Source organism: Octopus bimaculoides, chromosome 6 (genome assembly GCF_046866305.1).
Source record: "Octopus bimaculoides isolate indiv1 chromosome 6, ASM4686630v1, whole genome shotgun sequence".
Taxonomy (NCBI): Eukaryota; Metazoa; Mollusca; class Cephalopoda; order Octopoda; family Octopodidae; genus Octopus; species Octopus bimaculoides.
In genome coordinates, this window is record NC_142933.1 from 113,352,015 (window position 1) to 113,377,515 (window position 25,501).

Consider the following 25,501-nt stretch of genomic DNA (forward strand, 5'->3'; position numbering starts at 1 on the left):
AATTGTTCCGAGTTTTTCTGGTTTCACCTTCAAACCGTATCTTCGTAAAACAACACATTTTAATTTATATAAATATATCTTTGTAAAATATCAATAAAAAAAATAAATATATCTTTTTAAATAGATTTCTTTATTTATTTATAAATTAATTTTTAAATCGTTGTAGTTATATTTTTAACTTTAAACAACTAATTGGATTATTTATTATCGTTATTTATCTGACTTTTCGTATTAAGTATTTAAAGTTTTAGTTTTTAAAATTGTTTATTTTTGCAGCAGAAAGATATATTTCTATAAAAGAAAAAGAAAATAACAAATTACATTAATTGGTGATTAAAAAATAAATGCGAAAATAAATAAAATAATATGTTAATTGAAAAAAAATGTTTATTCCGTTGTCATAACAACTGAATATTTTGTTAATATTGGTTTTAGACTGTTCGAGGTAAAGATCATCTCTTTTTTTTAAAAAAATTTCTATTCTGATAGTCACACCTTCTCTACAATATTACATGTCTTCATATAATATTCAACTGTTACTTTCGCATAAAATCAGTTTGCTTTGTCAGGCGAAATCCACAAATTGCGTCATTTTAATCTGTTGCTTTCCTTTTATCATTTTATTTCAGAACTTTTTAATGTCCTCTTTTAATGCTCCTTTTAGATGTCCTCTTTTTACCTATCTGCATGGCTTCGTGACAACACTGTAGAGACTTCTCTAATGCTAGAAGAACCATAGAAAACTAAATAGTTAAGTGGGCGCGACCCACTTGATGTAAACTCAGAAACTTAAATTGATTAAAATTATAGCGTTAAGCGTGAGAATATATTAATTATCTGAATAATTAATTATAGAAAAAGAAAAGAAAGAACCATGAAATGGGGATTTCATGATTTAAATATAGTATAGAGGAGATAGATATAAACAGGTAGGTAGGTAAGGAGTGAGTGGGTGAGTGAGTGAATAGATAGGCAGGTAGGTAGGTGAGTCAATGGGTGGATAGGTAAATGGGTTGTAGGTAGGTAGGTAAGTGTGAGCTTTAGTAGTGGGGAGGTAACTATGAATATGTTCAGGCCTTATTATACCTCATTAGCAAAGCATAGTTTAGCTTAATGACAAGATGTTAGAATGATATATGTGATTTGCCATTAATGAATACAGTATAGGACAATAAATGAATGTCTGGGGAAAATGCCCAGGACACTTGCTGCTTGAAAATTTAATAGTGAAGTAGACGCTATTATATTTGATGGAATTAGACCACAAATTCAACTAAATTAAATTTCAGCCTTATGCAGTTATGGTTGAGATTTGATGACACTGAAACATGTCTAGTGTTGATATCAGCTAAAAATCAGATTTATTCCTCACTGCATTTTATATTTGAGTAACTTTATTAATTCAGATTTATTCCTACCTGTCTTCTTTTTAGACCACAGTGACTGTTTTTCTTTGTAATTTTGGTGAATGGGAATTTCTTGGTTTATAACATAAAATAATCTAATGCCACCTTTACTGCTATAATATAGCATTGCTTTATAACTATCTTAAAAAGCCTAAGCCTTGTTTAACTTATAAGTTTTGAAGAATATTTAAAAATATTGAACCAAGATGTGTGGTTAAGTAAGTCACTTTGTGACCATGTTTTGGATCCAGTTCCACTGCGAGGCACTTTGGCTAAATATAACTTCACATTAACCAGTGCCTCATCATTGAATTAGATAAACAGAAGCTGTTTGGAAACCCATATATATATATATATATATGTATATATATATATATATATATATATATATATATATATATATATATATATATATATATCATCATCATCATCATCATCATCATCGTTTAACGTCCGCTTTCCATGGGTTGGACGATTTGACTGAGGACTGGTGAAACCGGATGGCAACACCAGGCTCCAATCTAATTTGGCAGAGTTTCTACAGCTGGATGCCCTTCCTAACGCCAACCACTCAGAGAGTGTAGTGGGTGCTTTTACGTGTCACCCGCACGAAAACGGCCACGCTCGAAATGGTGTCTTTTATGTGCCACCCGCACAAGCCAGTCCAGGAGCACTGGCAACAATCTCGCTCGAAAATCCTACAGGAGCCAGTCAGGCGGTACTGGCAACGGCCACGCTCAAAATGGTGCATCTCATGTGCCACCCGCACAAGAACCAGTCCAGGGGCACTGGCAACGATCTTACTTGGCTTGCCGGGTCTTCTCACACACAGCACATTTCCAAAGGTCTCGGTCAGTAGTCATCGCCTCGGTGAGGCCCAATGTACGAAGGTCTTGCCTCACCACCTCAGCCCAGGTCTTCCTGGGCCTACCTCTTCCACGGGTTCCCTCAACTGTTAGGGTGTGGCACTTTTTCACGCAGTTATCCTCATCCATTCTCACCACATGTCCATACCAGCGCAATCGTCTCTCTTGCACACCACAACTGATGCTTCTAATGTTCAGCTTTTCTCTCAAGATACTTACACTCTGACGGGTATTCACATTGACATTACACATCCAACGGAATATATGTGTAATGTCAATGTGAATACCCGTCAGAGTGTAAGTATCTTGAGAGAAAAGCTGAACATTAGAAGCATCAGTTGTGGCGTGCAAGAGAGACGATTGCGCTGGTATGGACATGTGGTGAGAATGGAGGAGGATAGCTGCGTGAAAAAGTGCCACACCCTAACAGTTGAGGGAACCCGTGGAAGAGGTAGGCCCAGGAAGACCTGGGCTGAGGTGGTGAGGCAAGACCTTCGTACATTGGGCCTCACCGAGGCGATGACTACGGACCGAGACCTTTGGAAATGTGCTGTGCGTGAGAAGACCCGGCAAGCCAAGTAAGATAAGTTGCCAGTGCCCCTGGACTGGTTCTTGTGCGGCTGGCACATGAGATGCACCATTTTGAGCGTGGCCGTTGCCAGTACCGCCTGACTGGCTCCTGTAGGATTTTCGAGCGAGATCGTTGCCAGTGTCCCTGGACTGGCTTGTGCGAGTGGCACATAAAAGACACCATTTCGAACGTGGCCGTTTTCGTGCGGGTGACACGTAAAAGCACCCACTACACTCTCTGAGTGGTTGGCGTTAGGAAGGGCATCCAGCTGTAGAAACTCTGCCAAATCAGACTGGAGCCTGGTGTTGCCATCCGGTTTCACCAGTCCTCAGTCAAATCGTCCAACCCATGCTAGCATGGAAAGTGGACGTTAAACGATGATGATGATGATGTTGTTGTACTTGGGGATGGTCATATTGCCAGTTTAGCCAATAAAAACACACGCACTGTATATTTGGTGTTAATTTGCTTCAACTTTATATTACATTAATCTTAATCTTATTTCGGCCAGAGTTCTTTCGTCACACTTCTGTGACCTCATCAGTGGTCCTTTGTTTCCTTCTTTCTTATGTGTGTCTCACCTTGCTAACTATCAGCCATTTTGTATTTTGTATTCCTATTGTATGTGTCTACGCATGCGTGTCCTTCAATGTGTCTGTGTCTTTTGTAAGTGCATGTTTATGGGGAGTGTCTGTATCACTTATATTCTCTGTTAATACATGTTCGTTTGTATTTGTTTTTATTTATTTATTTGTTCATGTGTGTGTTTTTTTTGTTTTTTTTTGTGTTTAATTAAATTTTGTTAACGTATGTAGTATTTAATTCCATTTGTTTATCTATGTATTGTATTATACTTTGTTCATATTATTATTGGTTTATGGGTAACATGTTGTCACATGCTGTGGTTTGTGGTTTGTTAGTGGTGTGTGATAACCAGGTAAAGAAAATGATCGCACATGCACTAGGAGCTAGTATAAAGGTCACCCTAAAAGGCCACACCTTTAAATTTAACAACAAATTATACGCCCAGGACGAGGGGGCAGCCATCGGTGTTAGTATCGCCGGGGATGTGGCCAATCTCTTCATGGTATGGTGGGACAGAAGGCTTAAGGAACGCCTGACACAGAACTCCATACTCGTGAATGTGTACTCTCGATATGTCGATGATATCAACTTAGTGGTAAAGACACCCCCACAAGAGAGTACCCCTGAAATAGAAATAGAAACTAAGACTATGGAGAGCATCCAGCAAATTTTTTTTTGTGCCTTTTTGGCCAGTGGTGGATCAGGCAAGCAAAAATCCTTAGATTTGGTTTCGAATTACAGCTCTGGAAATGAAATATTTAGCTTTCACACTACCCCAGACATTTGTACATAGACTTGAACTTTCTGTGCATACATATATTTTTGCATTTCAAATGCTTACTCATTTTGTTCTCTTTGCTTAGCATTATACACTTTCATTTGTTTTTGAATGTTCTGTATTTGTATAATATATATTTTCTCATCGACCACTGGCATTGCACATTTTTGCACATATGTTGTACAATTATTTTAACCACTGTTTTTCTTGGTCCATGTTTTTTTTGTTTTAATATCTGCAGTTTCTTTGTTACTTCGCACGATGACCTATTTATGCACTGCTCTGTATTTTGTTTGTTAAACAAAAAAAAAAGACTTTTTTCCTCAGCGTTCATACACAAACCTGCACCCACTTATACACATACACCAAAACATAGTGCCTTTAGAGTCATTTTCTCATGTCTGTACCCACTCAGCTCTTTTTTCTGACTCTGTGTATGTCAGATGTCAGCTCATGCTCTCTGCACGTTTGTCAGACACAACTCGCCTCTTTTCGATCCCAGGCTGGTTACAAAGTTAATAAAGAAAATTGTCTGTCCTATGCAACACCCCAGCATACCACACTGTCATTATTCTGGCTAATCTTAGCAAATGCCAATGACAACAACGCCAGACACATCAAGGTATTTTCACACAAAATGCAATCCTGCAAGAAAACTATTGCTGATATCATGGATAGAGAATCCACACACTCACTCACCTCAGCTTATTCTACAGCTGCAGGACTTTCTCTCGTACTCATGTATATGCCCTGCACACTCACACAACAACTGGCACATTCAGCATTCGTGCACATGCTCGTTCATTCTGCCTCAGTCGTACACCAACTGGCATATTCTGCATTCTGCACACACAAAGCAACACCACTATTCGGACTCGCATGCATATCTGTCCCATGTACATTCTCAGGATTCTCTTTCCTGGTATGCACAGTTTTTCTCAGCCTTGCATCACATTCCCCAACAACAAAATACCTTTCACAATTGAACGTTGTTCTCACCTTGTCCTAAAATGCATTTTTGTATGAATATACTCTTTTCTCTAGATCATTTGTTTCTTTTTTTAAAAACTCTCTAGTGGGGGGAGCAGTGTTGGGCCCTTGCTTGGCTGTCTGAGATTTGAAACCAAATCTACCCACTTGTTGCTTGTCAAAACAAGCGGGAAATCCTCTCCACACCAGATTATTGATAGGGAACACTTGACCCCCAAGGACCTGTGCTGGTCAAGGAATGGTCAGTAATTTGTTTAGGGTTTGACCTACATTACTGACCATTGTCTTGTAGAGAATGACCGTGCGAACCAAAGGAGATGGCGATGAACGAGAGAAGGCTCCTTTTAACGTGTCGCACGGTCGACACAAAACATGTAATATAACATAAGAGGGCTCGCATGTGAGATGCAAGTAAGTGCCAGCAAAGGAATGAGAGATGCACAACCGTTAGATATATATAGAGTAAATTTTATTAGGGTAGACAACTGTGTGTCTGTGTGCGCGTGCATGCGGCAATATAAGTAATACAATATGTGTGACGGACCGTCGTATAAAGAATAGTATATATACATAAATGTGTGTGAGTGTGAATGAGAAATGCAGAGCATGGAATAAGAGTCTGTAACAGACTATAAGAGTCCTGAACACAAAGATAAGAAAGTACCAGTTCATAGAAGAGTTACACGGTAGGTAGAATGTCTATACACAAGAGGTCATGGCCGAATAGCAGAGCTGAGGTGTCACATGTTGTGTGTGAAGTTGAGTGTTGATACTGCGACCTGTTACTTTGTACAGAAGATTCTCGCAGGTTGTTCTGGCTGTTATTTTCGAGGGGGAAACAATCCACACAAACAGTGTTGAGATGGAACTGCGGTTGCTGTGGGTAGCGTGTAGTCTGGTGGTGGTGTTGGTGCTGGCGACGGAACAGTAGTAGACAGTAGATCGGTGGTGTTGACGTCGTCGCTGGAAACTGGCTGGAGCTGTGTTCTGTGTGTGGTCTACGACTAGACCTGTGAGAGGTCTAAAGTCGAGACAAACTGGTGTAGATGAAGCAGGGCTATTTATAGATAAAGAGGAGGCTCCAGAAACAGCAAGAAACACTCTTCTCACGTGACCTTATTAGAAGGCCACGATTGGTCGGTATGCACCCTGGCGCGAAACAGAACTGGAGATAAATGCCGCGCAAATAAGAGCCAATCAGGGTGATGGACACAGCAGTCCAAGTGGGCCGAAAGCTAGATGTTAGCCGCTACGTTATCATTCGTAAATAAATACCTGAGAGAGAGGTTTCACTACAGTCTCTATAACAGAGAGAATTTCCTATCTTGTCCTCTTTTGCATCAACCATGACCAAGAGCAGCACTTTCCCTTTGCCCTTCGCTCAGAATATGAAGAGAAGCTTCCGGACGCAAGAAAGATGATGCCACCTTTATTCTTTCTTCCTTTCTAGTCAGCACCATGCGTTCCTTATTCTACTGACAGACAACCTTTTTCTGCACTATCAACTACTAACCAGCGAGCCAACCTTGTTGTCATTATCACAAGAACTGCTACTGTCTCTTTAACTACCTGTCAGGCAAACAAATAAATATATGTAAATGATATTTCTTCCTTCTTGGTGTTGAATCTTCGATGTTTACTAGTTACCCCGAGGTGAGAACTTTCAAGCATTACATATACACACTACATTTGGTAGAGGGCTACATCACATCGGCCTGATATGGCATGTCACTTCAGTTGCTACGTATATATATATATATATATATATATCTCCAAACCTTCCAATATATATATATATATATATATATACACACACACACACACACACACACACACACGCGCGCACATACATACATACATACATATATATGCATATATGCACACACATACATACACACGTGACCAGTGTCCATCCAGCCATGATCTTTCTTTCTTGGCCTGACTGCCGATCGTCAACACGTCTTGTGTCCATCTCCCATATTCCTGCCTTTAGGCTTTCACTCCATAGACAAAGGTTTGAATCGTTCTCAGTCGAAAGACGCCTGTTGTTTGTATTCGTAATTCTGTACCATGTTCTCTGTTTTTTTGTCTTTGTTGCCGTACACATTCGCTAACCTTCTTACAAAGGGGTCTAATGCTCTTAGCTTAGACTTTTTGGGGGACAACCAGATCGAACCATCTCAAGTGTAACTGTCCTAAATCGTCGTGACTTCTGGTACTTCACTGAAGAAAGAAAGCCAAGAATGACCTGTCCTTCTAATTGTTGTTTCTCTTGTCGGCCTTTGTGTCATCTATCTGTCCAAACGTTTTAATGCCCTCTGTTACGTTTTTGTTCCATTTTTATATATATATATATATATATATATATATATATATCTGTAAATATAATATGTGACCATTATTCGGTAGCCATGATAAAACTCCGAGTTAATTCCTCTATTTACATAATATCGAGGTCTCTTTCATTCTTTTGTCTTACCATTTCTATCAATATATATATATATATATATATATATATATATATATATATATATATATATACCTATATATATATCCAGGTGAGCTTATAACAATGCAAATAAGTACGATTAGGCTTGATGTATAAATAATTTATCTGTTAGTATCTGTGAATATCTATATGTTTGTACATAAGTGTTTGCTTTCAGTTTTTGTATGTCCATACAAATGTCTTCATGTGTATATATGTATATACACTTTCCTGAGTGTCAAACTAATCCACCTCCATTCGTCTTTTGCTTTTCTGTGAATTTCAACTTATATATGTGTGTGTGTTTGTGTGTGTGTGTGATAGTCAATTAACACGGTATTTTTTGCATTAACTTATCATCATCATCATCATCATCATTGTTTAACGTCCGCTTTCCATGCTAGCATGGGTTGGACGATTTGACTGAGGACTGGTGAAACCGGATGGCAACACCAGGCTCCAATCTAAATTTGGCAGAGTTTCTACAGCTGGATGCCCTTCCTAACGCCAACCACTCAGAGAGTGTAGTAGGTGCTTTTACGTGTCACCTGCACGAAGGCCAGTCAGGCGATACTGGCAACGGCCACGCTCGAAATGGTGTCTTTTATGTGCCACCCGCACAAGCCAGTCCAAGGGCACTGGCAACGATCTCACTTGAAAATCCTACGGGAGCCAGTCAGGCGGTACTGGCAACGGCCACGCTCAAAATGGTGCATCTCATGTGCCACCCGCACAAGAACCAGTCCAGGGGCACTGGCAACGATCTTACTTGGCTTGCCGGGTCTTCTCACGCACAGCACATTTCCAAAGGTCTCAGTCAGTAGTCATCGCCTCGGTGAGGCCCAATGTACGAAGGTCTTGCCTCACCACCTCAGCCCAGGTCTTCCTGGGCCTACCTCTTCCACGGGTTCCCTCAACTGTTAGGGTGTGGCACTTTTTCAGGCAGCTATCCTCATCCATTCTCACCACATGTCCATACCAGTGCAATCGTCTCTCTTGCACACCACAACTGATGCTTCTAATGTTCAGCTTTTCTCTCAAGATACTTACACTCTGATGGGTATTCACATTGACATTATACATCCAACGGAGCATACTGGCTTCATTCCTTGCGAGCTTACGCATGTCCTCAGCAGTCACAGCCCATGTTTCACTGCCATGTAGCATGGCTGTTTGTACACATGCGTCATACAGTCTGCCTTTTACTCTGAGTGAGAGTCCCTTTGTCGCCAGCAGAGGTAAGAGCTCTCTAAACTTGGCCCAGGCTATTCTTATTCTAGCAGTTACACTTTCAGTGCACCCACCCCCACTACTAACTTGGTCACCCAGATGATGATGATATATATATATATATATATATATATATATATATATATGTATATATATATATAGAGAGAGAGAGATAGACAGACAACAGACAGATAAAACTTACTTGGAAATGGATGCTTGGCATTCAATCATCCTTTTGTTTTGTATTTAAGTATTGTAATATATCTATTTTCAGTATTCATCTATAACATCGACACTGACAAAATTTGATCTCAGAACACTGAGACACAAAACATTTTAAAGTTTATATTTACAACTCAGTTGAAGGAAGAAGAACAGCATAATTTCTTATCAGGCACCCAAGATTGATAGATAGAAAGAGAGGAAGAAACCACAATTCATAGGTTATCCACATCTCAGAGACTTGATCCCAATGAATAGAGTGGACTCTATTAAAAATAGCTAAGGACCATGTGTTGATGTTAAAGGGAGTGATAAATTGGAATTCCTAAAACATCAGAATAAGCCCTTCCAAACCCATTTTCCTGAGATAATGAAAAAAACTTGTAAAAGAATGAGTTCAATAACTGATTGAAGCAGAATGAAACAAGACAATTTTATGATGTGGAAAATTTCCATATGAACTCTGTCTTGTATTTTGCGAGCATAAACATCCTGTGTATGTCACTTCAAAATTCAATGTTTCCAGTCTTAACATTGAAGATATTCAAATAAGAAGAAAATACTTGACATTTCTGTATTTGCTTATATTTATGGATTGCCCTATGTTATCATCTAACTTTTCTATTTTATCGTTGTTTCTACTGAGAAATTGTCCTGCCCTTACACTTGCATCTTGATCAATAAAATATTCTTTTACATAATTTTGTTGAAGTATTTCCTATTGTATTTAGTTATGACAATCATTAGAAAACAATTGATGTTTATTGTTTTAACTCCCTTTTTTAAGGTCTTTGAATTTGTTTATTAATACCCATAGCCTGGTATAGCCATCTGATTCACCAGTCCTCAGTCAAATCATCTAACCCATGCTAGCATGGAAAGCGGACGTTAAACGATGATGATGATGATGATGATGATGATGATGATGATCCTGGCTTCATTTAACAGAGGACACAATTTCACTGCAATTCATACAATCACATTCATAAATATTGCTAAAGTTTCATTTGCTGGACACATTCTATTGTCACCAATAGTTTAATATTTTTCCTAAATCTGTGTATTTCAGGAGTCTTACACAAACTTTGAAAAGTTAACTGTTCACCAAAGACAAACATGCAAAATGTTCCAAGCCAGTTAATTATGGAGGTAAAATATTAAAATATTTAATATCAAGGAATCATTAAAATAGCTAAAAGTGGTCATAAAACTGGTATTTTAATTTTTCAATTTTTAAAGCATACACACATACACATACATACACACACTCATACATGCACACACACATATATGCACACACACATGCATGCACACACATATAAACATTCAGTGATGTGGTGGTGGTGGACCAGTGCTGTAGTTTGAGCCCTAAAAATTTGCTGTAAGGAAGTAAAGGGGTAACAGAAATCAATATCAAGTAAACAGAAGAGGAAAGACATTAGTTATTGTTAACAAGAGGAGAAAAAAATCAGTAAGAAGTTCCTACATAGTTTGTAATATGAGAATAAATGGTGTGAGGGGTTCCAGACTGCAATGTAGTAGGGCAAATTGAAAGACAATATTGAGAAATGTATTTGGAATGATAGCAAAAGAGAGAGAGAGAGAAAGAGGAGGGTGGGACTACCTCCTAGTAGATACAACAGAAGGATCAATAACTGAGTTGACAGCAACTTGATAGATGGAGAAATTGAGAATATGAAGGTAACTGGATTGTCAGGTATTGCCAATGAGTTGTTTAAAATATCTGACGAGGTAGGTCGAGTTCCTGTCAATCAATGATTAGTATAGTAGCGTCACCACCATCATCATCATCAACTGTTAAAAGAGCAAGGAAGATTAGTGGCATCAACTGGAGAGAACAAATCAAGGAAGTTGCTGATTAAGAAGAGAATTGACCAAAATATAGATTGAAAAAAATTGGTTATGCACCAAGACGAGATACTATCAATGTCCTGTTTCTACTGAGACAACCACAGAAGAACTTAAACAGTTACTGCTGTCTAGCATTTATTGACCCGAAGATCTTTGACCAGGTTCCACACTATAATCTGGTAGTTGCTAAAGAAACTCGGATTAGGTGAATGGTTTGTGTGGGCCATTGAACATTTGCAGTGAACAAATAGACTGTTAGCATTGGCAAGTTTGAATGGCATGCAGAGGATGACCAGGGCTCAGTTCTTAACTCCTACCTGTTTATTACAGTCTTCAGGCTTTAACAAAGGAGTTTAAGACTGCTTGTCCATGATAGCACCTTCATGCTGAATCTGTAGTAGGTTTACAGAAATTCCAAACATGGCAGCAAAACTTGGAATTGAGAGACTTCAAAAGAAAGAAGAAAGAAGACAGCTGCCATCAGGGTAATGGTTGTGCTCAGTATGCAAAAAGGAAGGTAGAAATTCTACAGAGTTTACCCAGTGTAAACTATGATTGTAGAAGTTTCAAAGTGGAGTTACAACAAGATTAATGAAGAAGGCAGACTTCATAAATACCTATCGACTAATTTTGGGGATTGTCTGGTTGTTGTTGATGACTTTTATTACTGAGTTGAGTTGGGTATTCTGAAAGTATAGCAACTAGAGCAAGAACAAGTTGGAAAAGTTCAAGCAACTATTACCTTTGATTGCAACAAAGGGTTTCTGATCCTTGTGTCCAGACTGTGAGGTTGTACGGTAGTGAGACAGAGGCCTTGAATGGAGAATATTTGCAAAGATTTGCCTCTTCCTGCAATAAAACCAAACTGCATCGCATTTAAACTAATCTTGTCCCTAATCAGTTTTGCAATAACCCTTTCTGTAATCCTCATAACCTGGTCTGACAATCTATACTTAATCTCTTTTGATCTTGTCCCACCTTACAATGGTAGTACAGTGCCTGCTTTTAGATATGACACTTTCCTGTCACTCCTAATTTACTATTCAAGTGACTGTCCTCATCCCTACTTCATGCATTCTTCACCCCACCCCTGGCTCTCATAAAAGCCCTTTCATGCCTCTTTCTTATCAAGATCAGTGACAGCAAGTGTGTCATTATTATTCTGTATACATTTCTACTGTAACAATACCTTGATTTTCTCAAGTACACTCTCTTGAAATATGGAGCACTTCATGTCCCTATTATTTTCAGTCAGAACTTATTCAGTTCATTACACATTTCTATGTTATTTCTGATTTTCTCTTCATTCCGCTACACTTTTCCTTCTATTTAACTTTCCAAACAAGAGATTCAGTTTAAAACATCAAACAGACTTCTAATTTCTTAATGTTTCATTGCATGTTAAACGAGTAAATTATTTTTGTCTTCACTCTCTCTTTCTTATTGTTACTCTATTCATTAATTTTGAAACTATATATAGGTATATTGCTGTACTGCCTGACTGGCCCTCGTACCAGTGACGCGTAAAAGCACCCACTACACTCTCAGAGTGGTTGGCGTTAGGAAGGGCATCCAGCTGTAGAAACTCTGCCAGATCAGATTGGAGCCTGGTGCAGCCATCTGGTTCGCCAGTCCTCAGACAAATCGTCCAACCCATGCCAGCATGGAAAGCAGACGTTAAACGATGATGATGATGATGAAGATGTTATATATATATATATATATATATAATCCATTGACTATTGCGGGTGCTACATTCCAAAACCTCGCACAGAAATAATTAAAATCTAAAAAAAAATATCCATTGGCCACAGAAACCCGAATATACTGAGGAGTTCACGATATAAATTCCTATATATTAACCAGAAAATTCTGCAATGTATTGAGTGCATGGTAGGAGAACCGTAAATATGGTGAAGGATTACTGTGTATATATATATATATATATATATATATATATATATATATATATATATATATATATATATATATATATAGTGAGAATTTACAAAAAGACAAAGACAGGTGTGAAAACAACAAACAGATGTATTAGTTTAACGCTCGAGAAGTGAGAAAGTCTTTTACGTTTCGAGCCTATGCTCTTTAACAGAAAGGAACACAGAAATAAACAGGGCGAGAAAATAAAAAAAGGTTTAGTGGCTAGCAATCTATCATGGCGAATGTATCATTATCATCATTATCATCATCATCATCATCATCATCATTATCATCATTGTTTAACATCCACTTTCCTTGCTGGCATGAGTTGGACGATTGGACTGAGGACTGGCGCACCAGATGGCTGCACCAGACTCCAATCTGATCTGGCAGAGTTTCTACAGCTGGATGCCCTTCCTAACGCCAACCACTCCAAGAGTGTAGTGGGTGCTTTTTACATGCCACTGGCACGAGGGCCAGTCAGGCGGTTCTGGCAATGACCACGCTCAAAAGGTGTTTTTACATGCTACCAACATGGAAGCCAGTCTGGCGGCACTGGCAATGACCACGCTCGAACATTGTCTTTCACGTGCCACCGGCACATGAGCTGGTAAGGCGATGCTGGCTACGATTATGCTTGAATGGTGCTTTTCACATGTCACCAGCACGGGAGCCAATCTGTGGCCCTGGCAACAGTCACGCTCGGATATGCTTTTAACATTCCACTGGCACGAATGCCAATCAGGCGGTACTGTCATTGGCTACATCAGTGATGTTTTGGTTTGTTTACACTTGCCTCAATAGGTCTTCGCAAGCAAAGTTCATTACCCAGTGAATGGGGGGTACTCATAAGTGGCTCAGTTACACCCCACATTCAGATGTGCTTTTAACGTTCCAATGGCACAAGTGCCAATCAGGCAGTACTGTCATCGGTCACGTCAGCAATTTTGATTTTACTTGCCTCAATAGGTCTTCACAAGCAAGGTTTATTGTCCAATGAATGAGGGGTATTCATAAATGGGCTGGTTACACCTGCTGGAATAGGCCATGGGTTATGGTCTCACTTGGCTTGCTGGGTCTTCTCATGCACAGCATATTTCCAAAGGTCTTGGTCACTAGTCATTGCCTCGGTGAGGCCTAAAGTTCGAAGGTCGTGCTTCACCACCTCAGCCCAGGTCTTCCTGGGCCTACCTCTTCCACAGGTTCCCTCAACTGCTAGGGTGTGGCACTTTTTCACACAGCTATCCTCATCCATTCTCACCATGTGACCATACCAGCGCAATTGCCTCTCTTGCACATCACAACTGATGCTTCTTAGGTTCAACTTTTCTCTCAAAGCACTTACACTCTGTTGTGTATGCACACTGACATTACACATCCAGTGGAGAATACTGGCTTTATTCCTTGCGAGCTTACGCATGTCCTCAGCAGTCACAGCCCATGTTTCACTGCCATGTAGCATGGCTTTTAGTACACAAGCGTCATACAGTCTGCCCCACTACTGACTAGGTCACCTTGGTAACGGAAGCTATCAACTACTTCTAGTTTTTCTCCCTGGAATGTGGCAGAAGTTGTTCTCTGCACATTTTCAGTGTTTATTGTTCCTGAGCATCTGCCACATACAAAAACTATCTTCCCAGTTAGCCTTCCTTTGATATTGCTGCACCTCTTATGTGTCCATAGCTTACACTAGGTACATCTTATAGAGTTTCTACCTATGCCTTTTCTACAGATTGAGCAGGGCCATCTAACTGAAGGGATTTGTGGTTTGTCTGCCTTCCTACTTATTAGGACGTTGGTTTTAGCTAGTTTGACTCTAAGGCCCTTTGATTCTAATCCTTGCTTCCACACTTGAAGCTTCTCCTCTAGTTCTGATAGTGACTCAGCAATTAGAGCAAGGTCATCAGCATAAAGGAGCTCCCAGGGGCATCCTGTCTTGAATTCCTGTTTTGTTGCCTGGAGGACTATGATAAATAGGAGGCGGCTGAGGACTGAACCTTGGTGGACCCCTACCTCTACCTGGAATTCTTCACTGTACTCGTTGCTAACCCTCACCTTACTGATAGCGTCCCTGTACATGACTTGCACAGCTCTCACTAACCATTAATCTATCCCTAGTTTCTTCATTGACCACCAGATAAGGGATCGGGAGACCCTGTCAAAGGCTTTCTCCATGTCAATGAAAGCCAAGTACAGAGGTTTATCTTTGGCTAGGTATTTCTCCTGCAGCTGTCTTACAGAAATATAGCATCAGTGGTGCTTTTCCCAGGCACGAACCCAAACTGCATCTCATCTAGACTGACTCTCTCCCTAATTAGTTGGGCTATGACCCTCTCCGTGACCTTCATTACATGATCCAACAACTTGATACCTCTGTAATCATTTGTATCTAAAGTATCACCTTTACCTTTGTAGCAGTTGACTATGGTGCTGCTGCACCAGTCATTGGGTATGACTCCTTCGTGTATCACCTGGTTAACTATACAGGTGACTAGGCTATAGCCAACACCGCCGGATATTTTGAGCATCTCTGCAGTTATTCCTGATGGGCCGGGGGCTTTCCCTGTCTTCATACTCTTAATTGCTTTATCTACCAATGTACTGTCAATTCAGATAGCTGGTCCCTCTGTTGGGTCAACATTCGGCAGACTCTCTTTCTCACATTCATTCTCTTTATTGAGCAACCTTTCCTATGGCACCTCCAAACGTCTCTCTTTGCAACCTCGTTTAGTACAAGTGACCCATCATCTATGTGGACACATTTCTCTCCTATGACATCACAAATCTCTCTCACACACTGTCTTGCAACATGAAATACCTCAAGTTTTTGGTCATCATGGCACAGAACATTGGTAAATTTTTTGTTATCTGTTTCCCCTCTGGCTAAATAAACCTGTCTCCTAGCTTCCCTTCTGGCTGTCTGATACAATTCCCTGCTACCACAGTTCTTCCAGTCTTCCAAGCCTGTTTCTTTTCTCTAATAGCCTATCAACAACATTGTTCCACCACCACGTTATTTTGGGTCGAGAGGGGACTTTGAACCATCCACAGATCTGATCAGTGGCCCTCAGCAGGTTGTCCCATAGAAACTTCCAGTTGTCTTCCACATCGTGTGAAGCTACATCCCCTTCTATTTCATGAAAGGCTTCGAGTAATATGTCTCTATATCTCTGTCCATTCACTGGATCTTTAAGCTTCCAGACCCTTCTCCTCCATGCTGGTCGTCTTCTGGGCATCCATTTAGCCCTGATCCTGAAGTCGCTAACTACCAGTCTATGTTGTGGGGTACATTCTTCGCCTGGGAAGGTTTTGGCATTTATAAGCAGCCATCTTGCCCTTTTTCTGGTGAAGATGTAATCAATTTGGCTAGTGTGTCTGCTAGAACGGTAGGTGACTAGGTGACTGGCAGGTTTCCTGAAGTTAGTATTGCAAGCCATAAGATCATTTGCATCGCAGAACTCCAGCAGCCTGGTTCCCTCCTCATTGCAGGAACCAAAACCGTAGCCTCCATGTACACCATGGAACACCCCTGTATGTTGTCCAACATGTCCATTGAAGTCACCAGCCACAAGGAGAAGGTCCCTGTCATTCGTCAACGAGGTAGACAGCAAGAGGGTGTCATAAAATTGGTCTTTCTGTCCATCAGGTACCCCTGGCTGAGGGGCATAGGCCGAGATAACGGTAGCTACCCTATGGTGAAGCACCAATCTAATCTTAAGTACTCTGTCACATACTCTGACTACCTCGATTACCTTATGAACCCATTTCTCCGCAAGAAGTATTCCCACGCCCCCGACCCCGTCAGTGTTTCCTGCCCAGAAAATCTTGTACCTGTGTTCTTTGCCTGTGAGGAACCTAGCAGAACTACCTCTCCACCTTACTTCTTGGAGGCAGCACAAATCGACACATCTCTGTTCAAGCATCTCAACAATCTCACCAGACCTACCTTTCAGTGTGCCGACGTTGAGAGTGCCAACCCTGAGGGTGTGGGAGGTGTGGGCCCGTGAGACCCTGGGACGGGGGACAGCAGCATTATGTGCCTGAAAAGAAAGCTCGCATTTGGCAGAATTCATAAACAAGCAGTAGCCTTCAATTCAACCGGCATACGCTGCACTATCATATTTTTGCACTATATGATCACTACCTTACATAGGAGGAGATAAACCCTAAGTAGGGGTGGGGGTGGCGTGAAGCCTTTAGAAGTATTCATGGGAGACAACCAGAGGATGGGAGAGGATAGGAACTTCCGGTACAGGTGGAGGGGGTGGGAGGGCAGGCGTACTGCAAACTAGCAAATTCAGACGAGAGCATCTTCTGGATACGTATTCTTTCTGCAGAGGTATTAAAAATTGAGTAGGGGAATCTGAGTGCATGAGCTAGTTTATATAGGGTGGGGGTGGGGGGGGGGGGGTGGAGGAAGTCTTGGCAAAGCGATTGATAATCAAAAGAGAGAGAGAGACAGACAGACAGAGTGAGTCCGAGAGAGAGAGATAGACAGACAGAGTGAGGGCGAGAAAGACAGAGTGAGGCCAAGAGAGAGAGACAGAGTGAGGGAGAGAGGGGGTGCCAGAGTTAAGGTGGTCAGAACATGAGGGAGAAAAATATTCTTTTGGGATTTGGGTAGCATAATTTTAATGGAACTGCAAATGTCGATAATAGTAAAATAGAATTAAAAAATCTTAGAGTTTTCAGTCAGCCAATCTATGACAAAATTAGAGAAATAAGTGACTGTGTGATAAACTTGAATAAATGAATGAATACATGTACTATTTTACCTCATAGTTACTTTCATCAGACCATATGACTTTCGACCATTGTTCACTGGTCTAATTTGAGTGGTTTTTGCCCCACTGAAGACGTTTTCCCATATTCGCTTTAGAAACCTATGGCTTCTTCCTGGCTTTACAGCCTTTCAGACCGTACTCTACAAGCCTTCTTCTAACAGTTCTGGTTGATATTTGCGAAGTACTTGCCTCGTTGAAGTCCACACAGAGCTCTGATGATGTTTTTCTCCTGTTTCGGAACGACTGATAGGTGATGGATCTGTCATAACGAGGGGACGTAACCTTTTTTCTACATGTTCTTTGCATTGTCTTCACATCTTTTGTCTCTCTGAAGCGCTTGAGAGTTGTTTACACCACACATCGAGAACATTTCATCTTCTGAGCAGTTTGCCTTTGAGACATTCTATCTTCACGATGAGCTACGATTTGACCTCTCTCACACTCACTCAACTCCCTTATTTTAGGCATTTTATTGTTTATTAACTGTATCTACAATGTATCTTATCTATAAAAGGCAGATTTTCTCTGTGTGTATGCATGTTTAAAATTTATACATTTACACAATTCCAAATTTAGTGGATGAAAAAATTGGAATTAATATTCTAAATACCATAACTTAGGTCATAGCATCATTTCTTCAGTCAAAATAACTCCTAATTACGAAAAAAATCGATAAAGCTACATACATAACCATTTTCCCTTCTAATACAATCTTATTTCCTATTTCTACTTCCATTACAAATCGTTTCAACTGCTTCTTTCTCTTATGAATGTTTTCAAACGATCCAAGAAAAAAGACAGAAAGAAAGGAAGGAGAAAGAGTGAGTCAAATAAACAGACACACTACCAATCATACGTAAATACGCACATATATCTACACATATATATGTACCTATGGTTACCAATGACCTCATTCTAATTGGCGGGAATTGTAAGTTCACTTTCCATTTCTAACACCGCTCTTCACCAAGATAACAAAAAAAAAAAAAATAGCAACATATCTTTTTCAAATACGATCAACAAACATTTATTCCCTACAAACTGAGTTTTTTGAAAATCTTTTTTAAAACACATTTACTTACTACCATATATATATATAGAGAGAGAGAATACACACTAATACATACATACATACAAACAAATGCACACATACATACAAATACCTATCAGTTTATTTATTTATTTATTTGCCCTTTCTTATCACCCTTTCCCCCTTCAATTTTACACATACTTTCCAAGACAATTTCTCTGTACAAGTAACTTTCACCCTTTCTTTGGGACATGAAATGCCACTGAAAAAGAGAAGTCACCTCAGTTGCCTTACCGCGTCAGCACTGGCGCTAAAAGCAATTAGAGCAAACGAGTCTTCCGACCAAACGAGTCTTCCGACCAAACTCCTTTTAGACTTTCACAGAGTGCCTTATGTTCAGCGGAATGCCGAACTGCTGAAAGTTTCCAACAGCACACCGTACTCCTTGCCAAAATGGCTTCATATAATGCTGCTTCCAGGGCTACAGAGGGCCTGGAACAAAGGGCAACTCACCTGGCTAGAAACACTGCTGCTAATGCTGCTTCCAGGGTTTCAGAGGACCAGGAACAAAGGGCCACTTGACTGGCTACAAACGCTGCGGCTACTGCTGCTTCCAGGTCTTCTGAATGTTTGGAACAACAGACGACTTGCCTTGCTAGGAACGTTGTCGCTATGTCTGTTTCCATGGCTTCTGAAGATGCAGATGGGTGGTCCGTTACCACTGGAAATGTGGCTTCTGCCACTGCTGCGAGACCTTCTCACGACCAACACGGGCAACGTTCTACATTGCAGTGGAACAGTCGACGGCGAGAAGCTGCATGCGGTGTGACGAGTCCCAACAACCCTTACTGGCACCTACAGGCTTTCAAGTATGAGCCCAACTTTAATTACTCCATCTGCGCTGACATAAATATAGGCAAAATACATTTCAATTGCCAATTCTGCAATGCTAAAAAGTGAGCTGGGTACCCATGATTAATCCCCCTCTTTCCTCCATAGGGCATCTATTCTGTTTTCACAGAGCATGAAGTTTTGTAACAGCACATCCACTGCCGTTGGTGGAAAAGGAACATGCCGTATTCACTTGCAAACGTTTTATACACCCTTCCAGGACTACCTAGCAAATTGTTACAATTGTGAGAATGATAACACAGCCTTTTCAGGGCCACCTCACATTCTATTGTTACCCCTTCTTAGAGAGTTGCAATGCTCTTTGCAGGGCTTTCTATCCAGTTGCAAAGCGATTGGTTGGGCGTAAACTTATATCAATCTTTGCCTCAATAATCACAATTGAGTAGAATCATTAAGAGTACTTTAAAGCAATTAAGCCCAGAGCAACACTGGGCACTTCTGCTAGTTTTAGTATAAAACTCTGAAATAATCAAGAAAACTGTAATGTAAAAGAAGGAAAAAGACAGAAGCGAAGAGAGAATTACTACGGTAGTCTTACCTGTCGATGCGAAGAAAGGGTCACTTTCAACATCCCCGTGCTGTCATGATCTCCAAGATTCACTCGACGTCCATGTGCGCTATCTGATGCTCTGTCTTCTCACATGTCCACTCTGATGTGCTTTTCACTGCCGACTGAATGCAGTCTCCTCAGCTCCGAGTCTCTCAGTTGACACACCACAACCACTCCTTGCTGCAGATCCTCTGGTACCTACATCCAGGCTTTCTTTACTCTGGTCAGAATGTCCTCTCTATTCCTCTCAAAGGGTACAAAAACCACACTCAACCTCAGGTCAAACTCAGCAGCTAGCTCAGCCAGAATTCTCAGATGGCATTTTATCAGCATCTCTGCACCCCCTTTGGTTCACACCCTCCGCTCACCTGTGATCACTGATCCCACCCACCTAAATACAGTGGCCAAATCGGTCCCGATCTCGATGGTACACAGCCCCCATCTCAGGGCCAGGTTCAGCCCTTTCAGCACGACACTCAGCTCTGCCACGTTGATGTGGTTGCAGTCGTCCTTCTTCCTAAGCCAGGCCGCATTCTCCACCACAACACCTCCAATTTCCAGGACAACTCTCATCGCTATGCTACTGGCATCACACCACATGATCCCCTTCTTCAATTTGGGCACATACCAGTTCCCTCTTACTGGGTCCTCCACGGTCACCCTCTCCAAGACTTCTTGCATCACGGCGGTTGTCTTCTCACCCACGTTATCACTCCACCTCACTCCTTCAGCTTGCCTCTTGATGAAGCTGCATGCTTAGATGAGATAAAACAAACTTCAGGGTAGCAGACTGTCATCACACATTTTCCCACATATCTATCCAACACGTATTTACACTCACTCTCTAGACACACACACACACACACACACACACACACACACTCACATGCATGCATGTGCACGCACACTCACACACACACACTCACACACACAGTCGCACACTCACTCACTCTATCTCTCTCTCTCTCTCTCTCACACACACACACAAGTGATTACTACAAAAGCGTTGCGTAACTGAAGCATGTGTAAAGTTGCTATGAATACTCTATTCTCTTCTCTTGATATCTGTAAAACTTTAAGGTGCACCCAGTAGTGGGGGGGGGGGGGCTGGTTCAGGAATGTGAAACCACCTCTTAGCCACTAGTGTTCCCAGGTCTACCCTTCCATTGAATAGTAGCTTCTGTCAGGGTCCCAGCCATGGGTTAATTAGCATGTTATGGAAGAAACTTCAAGCACAAACCGTCACTGCCTTGTAAGTACCATGGGAAAGGAAAAAGCTAAGGGAATGAACCTTGGCAGCTAATCAAGGAGTGGGTCCCCTAGGTGGCCCCAGGTCCTCTTTAACACCCAGCAGCTTCAGGTTAGGTGGGAGTTCTCCTGCCCTGTTAGGCAATTTGCCTAGGAAAGGCCGCTTTAATGTAAAACCTATGGCTTGCAGGTCATCACAGCCATCTTAGCCAACTGAGCTACTGTGGTCAGACCTCCAAGTCGAAAGAGTGCAACTGGATTGTGCATACTGACTCTCACTTCAAAAGGTACCAAGCACAGGCAGAAAGAAATCAGTTTACATAGACATTTGAGGGTGTGCTGTTTCTTCTCATGGTCTCTGGACATGAAAAAACTACCATCAATCGTATTATTCTTGGACTATGTATGATAATAGTGACACTTGGTGTTAGCTGACCATTGTCTTACTGCTGCTGCTGCCATCCATTGATTCTGTGTTGTGACAGTGCTCTGGTCTGCTACTGGCTCACTGTTACTGTCTGCTGACTGCTGTCTGCTGTTTCTGTTTACTCTCTTCTCAGTAATGGCTAAAATTTGCTGAATGTATAATGATGGTCTTGTTCAGAAAAAGTGCACCAAAGATGAAATTGTTTTTAGATATGGTTCCACATAAAGTCTTGAAAGGTCAGTAATTCTACTGGAGGTTATTCTAAAGTTCAGCTTCAATTGCTTGTTTGTTCAGTTATCTTATTTGTCAGATTTCTGTGAATTTTACACTACCAGCATTGCAAGACTCAAAGGATTTTCACTTTTGAGTCTTTCTAATAATTATTGCAAAACAGGAATTTCTTAATCTTCATTCAAAAATCATGCAATTTTGAGTTGTTTTTACAAAGACTTTATGACTCTAACTAAAAGAATAATAATGAAATCAGAAGTTTTCTTGCAGGCATACATTGCTGCTGCAGTTTAGATTACTTAACACAGTTAATTGTGTTAATTCATGCAGTTAAATGACCTCCAGCTTTATATTGACATCTGGGATTATTTCCTGAATAAATTCCAATGCTTTTTATATTATACAAATGTAAGATTGTGGTTTAGGCAAAAAAAAAAATTAATACAAAAATTTACATTGAATTTAGCAAATTCTGACCATTTTTGAGAATTTTTTTTGTATATATCGTTTTTCTAGTTTGTTGGATGTCTTATGAATCATGATTATCAGAATGCACTTAAGTTATGTCAAATGAGTAAGTACAAATGAGTAAGTACAAATGAGTAAGTACAAAATTATTGTTTTCTCTTATTTCTTCAAAAGTAGAAATCTTAAAAAAAAAAACTGTGTTTTGATGGGGTTTTTTTGTTGTATTCCTATGAACAATTCCATGATTTATCTCAGCAGATTTCTAAAACAGTTTCTAAATTTTTGTTTGGACAAGTGATTTATTTTAATCATTGATATACAGCCATAGAACTAAATCAACCTTCTGCATTTGGTAACTTTGAGTTATTCCTTTATTTTTGATTAAAACACTGTATTTTGATGCTTATGTAGAATATTTTGTTGTCATTAGCAGATATAAACCTTTATTACAAAGAATATATGGCAAGTAGTTTAGGAATGTCTGAATATTATCTTGTTATCTTCCTACATATAACTATTTCTAGATATGTGAAATTTCCCAAACAATCTCATTCCATGGCCATTGCACAGCTTCAAGCCAGTGCTATTGGCAAGCATCATGCCAGGTTCTCTTAAAGACTGTTTCTTCTTATAGCATGTACTTGTAATATAGAAACTCAACAATATATTGTTTGAATGCAGGGTTAATTGTACTCAATATGAAAAGGATGTAAAAAGGGAAGATGATAATCAAATTGAAAATTATTGAATTGATAGAAAAAAAAGAGGATCATTTTAAACACAAAATAATCTTAGAAAATAATATTCAAAAAGATTTCCTCATTTCAACTTTTTATTTTCTTATCAGTTCTTATTTATAACCCAAGTCACAATGATGCTCTTCAGTTCGAGCCATTACTAAAAGAAATGACTCAAAAAGGTATGTATAATATCAAGTTTCATTAACGATAAATGTTTAGTCTGGCTTTGGTTACAAACAGGAACATTGTTTGATTTGGAATCAAACCTGTATTGCACACATGTCTGGCCAGGATCTTGTTTATTCTCCACAGACCTAACAAGTAAATAAACACATAACTGAATTCCAAAAACATGTCATAATTATACAAAATAATATTTGATACAAAATCAATTGTATAAACTGTTTACGTATTTCTTTGACAAACAAGAATTTGTTAATTTTCAGGAGAAAGTGAGAACAGCAGTAACACTAGCAGTGAAGGCAGCAGTTGTAGCAGTAGCAGCAACAGTGATGAGGAAGATGATGATGATGATGATGAAGAGGAAGATGATGATGATGATGATGATAACTGTGAGAACAGTAATAACAACAAAGTACAAACAGGAAGCAAGAATTCAACCAAGACTTGAAGAAATTTATTGAAGAATATTTGCTAATTATTTCACTAAACTGAACATCAAACAGACAAATGAAGAGTGAATTTCTGTTAAAATATTAAACTAAATTTTTTTCCCTACCTTTTATGGATGTCTTTATTATTTTTGAAATATTATTTATTGTTTGTTGTTCCAACTCTAATCAAATAGATTTATTGCATGCAGGTTGTTAAGGCATAATTCCTTACATCCGTTGTGCCATGCCTGCCACTAATTATGACACTTACTACACATTCTGAATGTGCAGCCTTCATTTCTATGCGTATATACTCTCTTTACTTCCCAAACTATTTTTCTGTAGAGTCTGGCAGTAACCATAGCAAGAGTAGGAAGATAGATGTGCACAGTGTGCTGCAGTAGTTGCTATTACTTTATGCTTATCATCATCATCTTTTACCATCTATCTTCCATCCTGGCATGGATGTCAAAGTTACATTTAGTTCCACAAGGTATATTGAGGTAAATTATTTCAATTATTGGAAAACATTTTCAACTTTCTGCCAAAATTTGAAACAGTGTGAAATTCAAAAATATAGTCCACATTTTTTCATGTTCTGGGTTCAGTCCCACTGCGTGGCACTTTGGGCAAGTGTCTTCTACTATAGCCTTAGGCCGACCAAAGCCTTGTGAGTGGATTTGGTAGACGGAAACTGAAAGAAGCCTGTCGTATATATGTATATATATATATATATATATATATAGAAAATGGAGGATAATATGCTGAACCCAACTACTTGCAGACGGTGTATCCCGTTGAATTCATTAATTTAATTCATAGCAAAAGTGACAAAAGAGAGGATGAAAAGGAAAAGAAAGAAAGAACCAAAGCACAGGTGTCCATGGTAGACTATGTTATTTTGCCAACATGGTTTACATATAGAAGTACAAAGTACATAAGGAATTAGAGGATGAACAGAAGTTTAATCTTACAGCTGTTACGGCCTAGTTTTGGCAGGCCCCATTCTATCCGAATATTCCTTACCGGAGTGATTATCGGATGACATTTTGAAATGGGGTTACATGCCCGAACCTCTAGGCCTCTTCAGAGATTCACAAAGGGTTACATACAGATGTAGAGCAAGAGGTAAAAACAGAGGTGTGGTAGAGACCAGAAGAAAAACAACAGCAAAAATAAGATAGAAATAAAAATAAAAATACAATTGAAATCAAAATATAAATAAAAATAAAAATAAAAATACAAATAAGGGTACAGCAGGAAAAAAATAATAATAATAGTAGTAAAAAAGAATACATAAATGAAGGTATAGCATGTGGGACATGCAAACATATAAAAAAAGATATATGTCAAAAAACCCTTAGAAATACAAGGCACCCAAAAAGCCTACAAACATTATAGATAGATCGCTATAGGCACTCCAATGCACATCTATATGTGTGGGTTCGTGTGCACAGCCTTACTCGGATGTCCCCTTACTCTCATGTGTGCCTATACAAGTTTTTATAAGCAAACATTCCACCACATACGTTGTTTGTGGTATCAGCTCTA

The 25,501-nt window shown here is 39.7% G+C and overlaps 1 protein-coding gene across 6 annotated transcripts; it reads left to right on the forward strand.

Moving 5' to 3' along the window:
• Window positions 1–337: 337 nt before the first annotated feature.
• LOC106882301 (uncharacterized) lies at window positions 338–24,074 on the forward strand. 6 transcript variants are annotated; one of them, XM_089354448.1, is made up of 7 exons: window positions 428–445; window positions 10,206–10,285; window positions 18,521–18,661; window positions 22,031–22,133; window positions 22,645–22,702; window positions 23,444–23,515; window positions 23,783–24,074. In XM_089354448.1, exons 5-7 carry the CDS (start codon window positions 22,660–22,662, stop codon window positions 23,965–23,967), a joined length of 300 nt encoding a protein of 99 aa, XP_089210574.1. In that variant the 5' UTR covers window positions 428–445; window positions 10,206–10,285; window positions 18,521–18,661; window positions 22,031–22,133; window positions 22,645–22,659; the 3' UTR covers window positions 23,968–24,074. The 6 variants fall into 6 exon arrangements, with proteins under 6 accessions (XP_014788411.2, XP_014788413.2, XP_089210574.1 ...); XM_014932927.3 differs by lacking the exon at window positions 18,521–18,661 and having other exon boundaries at window positions 412–445; XM_052968593.2 differs by lacking the exon at window positions 22,031–22,133.
• The last annotated feature ends 1,427 nt before the right edge of the window (window positions 24,075–25,501 follow it).

What these genes read in the sequence shown, in the direction of transcription:
- LOC106882301 (XM_014932925.3), top strand. Translation starts at nt 10,253, where the DNA reads ATGCAAAATGTTCCAAGCCAGTTAATTATGGAG. An exon ending in CAAGCCAGTTAATTATGGAG is followed by an intron (nt 10,286 to 22,644) that starts GTAAAATATTAA and finishes TCGTTTTTCTAG; the next exon opens with TTTGTTGGATGTCTTATGAA. An exon ending in AAAAGAAATGACTCAAAAAG is followed by an intron (nt 23,516 to 23,782) that starts GTATGTATAATA and finishes GTTAATTTTCAG; the next exon opens with GAGAAAGTGAGAACAGCAGT.